The 8,088-nt window shown below is 61.1% G+C and overlaps 3 protein-coding genes across 3 annotated transcripts; all 3 read left to right on the top strand.

The window, feature by feature from the left end:
- The first annotated feature begins 227 nt into the window (after positions 1–227).
- Positions 228–1,947, top strand: LOC116998208 (interferon-induced transmembrane protein 1-like). The gene is made up of 2 exons (XM_033063678.2): positions 228–781; positions 1,379–1,947. The coding sequence occupies exons 1-2, from the start codon at positions 575–577 to the stop codon at positions 1,583–1,585; spliced, it is 414 nt and encodes a 137-aa protein (XP_032919569.1). The 5' UTR covers positions 228–574; the 3' UTR covers positions 1,586–1,947.
- Positions 1,948–3,544: 1,597 nt separating this feature from the next.
- Positions 3,545–5,359, top strand: LOC116998206. The gene is made up of 2 exons (XM_033063675.2): positions 3,545–4,289; positions 4,862–5,359. Exons 1-2 carry the CDS (start codon positions 3,738–3,740, stop codon positions 5,018–5,020), a joined length of 711 nt encoding a protein of 236 aa, XP_032919566.1. The 5' UTR covers positions 3,545–3,737; the 3' UTR covers positions 5,021–5,359.
- A 531-nt stretch (positions 5,360–5,890) lies between these two features.
- IFITM5 (interferon induced transmembrane protein 5) lies at positions 5,891–6,910 on the top strand. The gene is made up of 2 exons (XM_033063676.2): positions 5,891–6,040; positions 6,685–6,910. Exons 1-2 carry the CDS (start codon positions 5,891–5,893, stop codon positions 6,901–6,903), a joined length of 369 nt encoding a protein of 122 aa, XP_032919567.1. The 3' UTR covers positions 6,904–6,910.
- Positions 6,911–8,088: the final 1,178 nt, after the last annotated feature.

Below are 8,088 nucleotides of genomic sequence, written 5' to 3'. Positions count from 1 at the left end.
GGGCGAAGAAAGGGGAAGAAGTGAGGAAAAAAAGGAAGTGCAAGGAAAGAACAAGGTAAAGGAAAGAAGCGGGCAAGTAAGGGACTAAACAGGGAAAAAGGAAAGAAACGGACAACACAACTGGTAATAAAAGGAGAAAAAAAAAAGAAAAAAAGAAAGAAACGGGGGGGAATGGGATAAAGGATGAAGGAAGAATATGGGGCAAAAGAGGTGACAAGGAAAAGGACAGGGAACAAGGAAGTAGAGAAAGAAAAGGGAAAGAAAAGAGTGAAGCAAAAAGGGAGCAAAGAACAGGTAAAGACGAAGACAAGGAAAGAAGCCGACAATGAAGTGCCGACGAAAGAAGCGGAAAAAGGGGTCAACAGAGGGATAACGAGGACAGCGGGTCCGGGATTTTCCCCACTGCGGAGGAGGAGCCTCCTCTTGCCCTTACAGGGGCGTCCGGAGGGGCGGCCTCTTCCCGCTCCGTCCGAAATCTTCGGGAAACGAAACCACGGCAGCTGCGCCCGCCCCCCCGGTGCCTCCACCTCCGGAGCCACCGCGCGTTCCGCAGGTGCCGCCGCCGAGCCGCAGGATGCAGAAGCCACTGCCGCCCTACGAGGTGCTGCCGGCCGAGGTGAGCATGGAGGAGCTGGCCCGGAGCACGACCGTCCTGGTGGAGGAGCCGCCGCAGCTGCCGCCGCCGCCGCCGCCCCGGGACCACCTGGTGTGGTCCCTCTTCACCACCCTGTACGGCAATTTCTGCTGCCTCGGGCTGCTGGCCTTCGTCTTCTCCGTCAAGGTGGGGAGCCTGGGGGAACACCGGGGGTGGGGGTGGCCGCGGGGACCCCGCTGAGTCCCTGACCTCAGGGACACTCATAGAGCCCACCGAGCCCCCAGCCCGGGATGGCCCCTGGACCCCACAGAACCCCCGTGGACCCCACTGAGTCCCTGACCTCAGGGACACCCATAGAGCCCACTGAGCCTCATTTCAGGGGTGTCCCGTGGATCCCACAAACCCCAGACCAGAGGGTGCCCCAGGGACCCCACAGAGCTCCCGTGGACCCCACTGAGTCCCTGACCTCTGGGACACCCAGCCCGGGATGCCCTGAGGACCCTGCAATGCCCCCGTGGACCCCACTGAGCTCCCGGCCCCAGGGTGATCCCGTGGATCCCCCAAATCCCAGACCAAAGGGTGTCCCATGGACCCCTGACCTCACAGAATCCCGGCTGGAAGTTCTGGAGACAGCAGTGGTTTGGGGCAGTGGGCACCTCAGGGTATCGCCGGTGTTTTTTGGGGATTCAGCCCAGTCCAGCACCTCTCCCACCCTCCCACAGCCCTGAGCCCCGCGGGGTGCCCCACTCCTGCTCCCCTGACTCTTCCTCTGCCTGCCTCCAGTCCAGGGACCGCAAAGTGCTGGGTGACTACAGTGGGGCACTGAGCTACGCCTCCACGGCCAAGTGGCTGAACATCACGGCCCTGGTGATCAACATCCTCATCGTCGTCATCACCATCACCATCGTCGCCCTGGCCGCCGGCGGGGTCTTGAGTCGCATGAACCACCCACCCTCGTACGGGCTCGACCCTTACTCCAGCGGCCATTAGTCTCCGCCTTGCCCCGCGGGCTGTGCTCCCACCCCACGCCTGCCCGAGAGTTCCCCTCACCCCTCGGAGTCGGGGAGTGCCGTCCTGTCACAAAAACTGCAAAATGACAATCCACAGGCCCCTCCCGGGAGCCTGCTGGTGTCGTGTCCTTCTTTAGTGGAGCCCTTGCTGATGGCTTGCTGGAGGTGTCTGGGGATGAACACTGCTCCCCAGAGAGGAGCAGAGCATCCCCAACCCCACTTTTGCCTGCTTGCTGCTTTGTTCTGGGTCTGGAGGCCCCAGCTGCCTCAAAATTATTCTGTAGAGGAACACCTGGTTCAGAAAAACCCTGACGTCTGAAATAAAGGTTTTATTTCACTTTTGCCCTTGGTTTCGTATCGTGCGGAAGTGGTTTGGGGTTTCCTCCATAGCACGAGAAACAACATCAGCCCATGGGCTGTGCCTGGGGGAGGGGGAAACTGTCTCTCATCACAGAGACAGTGCTCAGGGGGCACACCAGAGGCCATGAGCCTGCATCCGTACGGGGTGTGGAGCTCTTGTAAGGATCATACCTGGCTGCGGGTGGAAGCTGATCCTTGCTGGAGTGTCACAGGGAGCATCCCCATCCCCACCAGCCCGCAGGAAGGGCTGGCAGCAAGCAGAGCTGAGGGCAAGGCGGCTTTGGTGGGGAGGAATATGCAAACAACTTGAGCAGGATGAGCTGGAATGAGATTGAGTAGGGTCAGCAGGGCTGGAGAAGCTCCCAAAGGGAAGGGGCTGGTGTGTGTTGTGGCTCCATCCCAAATCGCCTCACTGGGGCTGGACTCCACAGCTCTGCCCTGCAGCCAGGTGATTTGGGATCCTGCTGTGGCTCACAGCCCCCATCCTACTTGCCTGGAGCCCGGTTTTCCTGGGGAGCGCTGCCCCTCTGCCTGCAACAGGAAGCAGGGAATAAATTCCATGCCTTGCTTCGCTGGCATGCGCAGCCTTTGCTTTCACTATTACACTCATCCCAGCCCACCAGTTTCCTCACATTTATGCTCCTTATCCTGCCGGGGAGGGAGCTCTGGCCGGAGGAAGCCACACCAAGCACCAGCCGTGGCTGGAGGAAGCCACACCAAGCACCAGCCGTGCCTGTTGCTTGGCTGGAAGTGGCAGGGCAGCAGGCAGGCATCCTCACACATCCTGCCTGCCACACACGTGCCACTCCCTGCCCGGCTCCAGCAGAGTCCCGAGCAACCCCAGCAGGGACATGGAAAATCCTGGCCTCGGCCCATCTGGCAGAGCCTCAGCTATGCAGCTGGCCTGGCTTCCCCCTTCCCCTTCGCACTCCTCACCCTCAGCAGGCCCCGGTGCTCGGGGCTGGGGCCCCGCAAGGATGGGAACAAAACCGTGTTCTTCCCTCTCCCCACCAACATCGGGCTCCTGCCAAGACACCACACTCCTAAGATGTCAGAAATCCCACTCACAAACACAGCGGATATTTGTTGCAGGATCCTTGGCATGGAGCCTCTGGTGAATCATTTTTTTGCTCTGTTTTTTTCCTGGAAAACACGGGTTTCTTGCTGCAAACAGGATCTGCTGCCTGCCCTGCCCCAGACTTGGCCTGCCCAAACCCCAGCACATCCAATGGGAACTCAGGCCAACAAAAGGCCATTGCTCCAAGATCCCCTCTTCCTCCTTCTCCCTGTTTTTATCAACAGCTTCCAGTGCAATTCCAAAGGGCAGCCCCACGCAAGTCAAAACAGAAAAAATTGACCCTTTCCCAGCCCAACACAGTCACTGGCAAAGCCTCCCTCACTCCTTCATGCCTGTGACCACTCCAGGCTGCCATGGACAGCTCCCCCAGCCCATCTGTCACCGAAACTCGGGAAGAGAATAAAAACCCTCCAACACGGTGTGAATAAGAGAATAAGGTATTACTTTGTTCTGGCCAGGAAGTGCCAGCGTTCCTTACCTGATGTTTCCCGTATCTATACAGACAAAAACCCAAAGAAATTCTCATTCACTGGTCTTAAATTACACAATTCTTAGTATCCGATCTCCTGTCGCTTCTTGGTCCCTTCGCCTTCGATGCTAATTTGGTCCCCATTTTTCGGTTCTCCCACCGATCAGTTTTCCAGCCCAAGTGTCTCCAGCCACACTGGGAGGTGATGTTGGTTAATGCTCTCTGATGGTCGCTTATCACCTCTGTATCTTCCGGCTACTTCCAACCTGTGGATGTTCAGATCATCTGCAACAGAGCCTTTCGAAGAGAAATTTGGATTCCCCTCCCCCTGGGCAAAGGAGAACAAACCCCTGGCCAAAGTCTCATTTAAAAAATTTTAATTTGTATCATTTCCAACATCCCCCACCGCCCTCAAGTCCCCTCGAAGTCCTCAGGGTCCCAAGTCCCTTTAAGTTCCCAGGGCAGCTCTGGGGACTGCGTGGGGTGGGGGTCCCGGGGGCCGTGCCCCCCTCCCTCTGCGGGGCGGTGCGGGGCCGGTCCCCCGCCCTGAGCGCGCTCCGTTCCCGTTCCAGGCGTTCATTCCCGGTCATGGAGCCCAGGCAGGCGGACGTGTCCATCCCACTGCAGTCCTCCGGGTGGGGGGCGGCCGCCCCCGGGTCCCGGTCCGACCCGCCGCCCCGGGACTACGTGCTCTGGTCGGTGTTGAACGTGCTGCTGTGGTGCGCGGTGGGCGGGCTGGGCTGCCTCGGCTTCCCCCCGCTCGTCTACTCCATCAAGGTGAGGGGGGGACCGGGGATCCCCGCCGGACGCCCCGGATCTAGTCCTGATCGGCGCCGGAACCCCCACTCAGGCCGACCCCCATCCAGCTCCTCTCAGGACCCTCGGCTGAGCCCGTCACGGGACCCCCGACGTGTCCCGACTCCTTCCCCAGCTCCGGATCTCCCATCCAGCCTGACCCGGGACCCCCCGACCCAGCCCCCCTCGGACCTTTTCCTCACCTGGGATCCCCCAGCCTCGTCCCCCCATCCCCAACCCTCTCTGACCCCACCCCGGTCCTCTCCCCCCTGCCTACCCTACTCCAATCCCCTCTCCCATCCCCGTATTCCCAGATCCAGTGTCCCATCCTGGACCCTCAGTCTGGTCTCCCATCCCCGATGCCACCTCCCCCCGAGACCCCCAATGCTCTGCGCACCCCCGAGTGCCGGGACCGCTGGACAGTGCCCGCTGGCCTCACCCCGTGCCCTGGGTGACACCTCTCTGTGGTCCCAGCACAACCTTGCGGCCACCCCTGGGTGGGTTGGCCCCCCGTCAGTGCTCCCCACACCCTGAGTCCCCCGTTTGCCCCCCAGGCCCGTGACTGCAAGCTGGTGGGCGACCTGGAGGGCGCCCGACGCCACAGCGACCGCGCCAAGGTGGCCAACATCGTCTGCTCCGTGGTGGTCGCCGTCGTCGGGCTGATCGTCATCATCATCACGGCCATCATCATCTCCACGCTCAGAGCCGCCTGACCACCGCCTGGCCCCACCCGCGGGGTGCTTCCCCTCCCTCCTGCCTCCAAAATGTGCCCGCTCGGGGCGCGGGGGCGAAGGGAGTGCCCCCCGGTCCCCGGCTGCCCACAGCGCGGTGTCCCCGCTCAGGCTGGGGCGGGGGGGACAGCCACCTCCCTTTGCTCTCGTCACGCGCGTCCTGGCACCTGTGACACACCTGTCGCTCACCGATGCCACCAATAAAGTTCCTCCCGCCAAACCCCCTCGTTGTCACCTCATTCACCGCGGGGAGTCCTCGGGCATCTTTCGTTTGTCCTCCCCCTCCCGCTCCTCTTCCTGCCTCCATCCTGCCGCTTCCAGCTTAAATTTCCTAGGCAAATTTCTCCCCAATATCTTGGAAATTGCAGAAAAAGGAAATTAAATCACTTCCGTGCGGTTTTTTTGCTGCCCACTCCCCCCACCTGCAGCCCTGCTTTCCCCCCGCTGCCGGGCAGCCCATGGATGTGGCTCTTCCACCTTTCCACAATAACTTCCCTTATCATCCATCTGGCAGCCCAGAAGTGCTGCCGAGGGAGGGTCTGCCCTGCCCAGCACACCTGGAGGGTGGGATCGGAGGTCTCTGTGCCAGCCAGCGCCGTGGTGGTCCTGGGGGTCCGCCTTGGAGTGACCTTCCTGCGGTGTCAGAGTCCCGCCGGGGCCACCCGTGCTCCTCATCCCGGGAGGAAGGCTGGCTATAAAAAGCCCGTCGCTATCCCAGCCTTTCTGTGGGACAACCGCATCCCTCAGGGCTGTAATTTCCCAGGTTTATATTTAGCGGAGTAGGGATATAAAAGAGGCGCCGTCCGCGCTCCCCCGAGGCTGCCGGAGCTGCGGGTGCCCCTCTCCGTGGCCATGGACACCTCGTTCCCAAGGGAGGAGCGGCCGCCCCCCAAGCGGGGGCCGCCCCCCGCGCCCCGCGACCACCTCGTCTGGGCCATCTTCAACACCCTCTACATGAACTTCTGCTGCCTGGGCTTCGTGGCGCTCGCCTTCGCCATCAAGGTACGGCACCGGAGCGTTCGGAGGCTCCGGGAATCCCTCCCATCCCCAAGGGAGGGACGTCCAAGGAGGCACCGAGCACTTGGGATAACTCCCGGCGGGCTGGGGCGGGCAGATCCCAACACTCTCCGCAGGCGGCTGACACCTGCTGCCGCTGGTGAATCCTCCCCGCTTTTCCTGCTACTGATTCCGGAGGTTGTGGGACAGACTTGGACAGCGACAGACCCCTGCCCACCACCTCAGGAGCTGCTACTTGATCCTAAAAAAATCCCATGGGGGGCGGGATGCCTCCACACCCCCTCCAGCAGGAGCAGGTCCGGCTGTGGAAAGATGGGGGCGAGCAGGGACCAGAATCCACAGGAGGAAGCAGGAGGGAAAATCCCAGCTCCAGCTGGACTAGACTGGGATAGAAAGATGGGGACAGGCAGAGGCTGGAGTCAGTGAGGCTGTGGATGAAGCAAGTGGGAAAGGATGCAGGGCTGGAGGGGGGCAGGAGCAGTCTGGGATGGAGGGATGGATGAATTGTGGGTTGCAAGGGGGACAAAGCCCTGGAGCAGGATGGGGCTGCAGGAAGGGAGTGCAGGAGGTGCTGTGGGAAGGGGCTGCAAGAGGGGGCTGAGAGAAGGGTCTCTCCTCGGCCGTTGCAGGCTCGGGACCGGAAAGTGTCCGGGGACGTGGAAGCTGCTCGGCACTTCAGCTCCAAGGCGCGGTGCTACAACGCCCTGGCCACGGCGGGCAGCGTGCTGCTGCCCCTCCTGCTCGCTGCCCTCATTGTCACCGGTGTCATCCACCTCTCCAAGCTGGCCCAGGAGTCCGTCGGCTTCTTCACCTACCAGTTCAGCGGGAGCGACGACGAGGACCAGTGACTCTGAGAGAAGGACTGGTGGAACCTCCTCTGCATTGCTGGTGGCGCCCCAAAAACGCCACCACCCCTCTCTGCCACCCCACTCCCCGCCCTGCTGTAAGGGCACAGTAATTTTTGTTTATCCTGTGGGTTTTTTTACCTCCCGTTATCCCGTGTGAAGCCTTGGCTTCTGTGGTCGCTATTTAAATCATTAAATGCTTCACACAGCGTGAGTTTCTGCATGTGAAAAGGGGCAGGGGGGTGCCAAACCGAAAACATAAATAGGGATTTTTGGCTCAGACTGGGCTCCTGGCAGCCAGGAGACACTGTCATTCCCATGGCCTTTAGGGCTACCTGTGGCCACCGGGACCCCCAGGACCGAGGAGGGGAGGAAGCAAAGACACTCCTGGGCTCGTGGGGGCAGGATGAAGCAAATGAGGTGTCCCCTTCCACCCCAAAGGGGAGCTGAGACCTGCAAACTCATTGCAGCAACACAGACATCCCCAGCCCATCCCAGCCACGATGGGGTGGGGGGAGAGTTGGGATGCACCCCCACTGCTCCCTGCTCTCCCTGCCTGGGCTGGAGACTCATTTTGGGACTAAAGGACCCCTTTTTTGGGGATAAACCCCCTTTATTGCCAACTAACCCTGGCTCAGAGTGGGGCTGTATCCCAGCCGCATCCAAATCCCAATCCCAGCGCAGTGCCCAGGGCTGGGGACAGCGAGGTCCCTTTGTCGTGCCAAGAGTCGCCGCTAATTAGGGGCTGGCAGCTCTGATGAGGCCGGAGCAGGACCCGAGTAATTACACAGCAGCGGGAGAGTCCCTGCTCCAGCCCTAAGCGTTCCCAGATGCTTCGGGACACGGAGCAGCCGCGGGGCTTTTTATAAACCGAGGCCAGATTCCTGGGGTTGGTTTGGCCAGGACAGACCCCTCGGGGCAGGGAACGCCTCCGGCATTCCCTGCTCCCAGCCAGGGCTGCTCCGCACCGGCCCCTGGGGACAGCGGGGTGTGGAGGGGAGGATGCTGCGCAGCCCAGGGTGAGGGGCTGGGGGTACCATGCCTGCCCACCCTTTGCAGCACAGGAATTCCTTGGGGATTTCCTTGGGAAACGCCCTGAGCAAACCCACAGCGGCTCTTTGCTCGCCCCGAGGCTGCTGAGGCACGGAAAAATGCTTGTCACCATCTGACAGGATAATGCTACAGATT

This window comes from Catharus ustulatus, chromosome 6 (genome assembly GCF_009819885.2).
Source record: "Catharus ustulatus isolate bCatUst1 chromosome 6, bCatUst1.pri.v2, whole genome shotgun sequence".
Classification (NCBI taxonomy): domain Eukaryota; kingdom Metazoa; phylum Chordata; class Aves; order Passeriformes; family Turdidae; genus Catharus; species Catharus ustulatus.
Note: the sequence above shows the minus strand (reverse complement) of the source record. Positions and strands in the feature narration are given on the sequence as shown.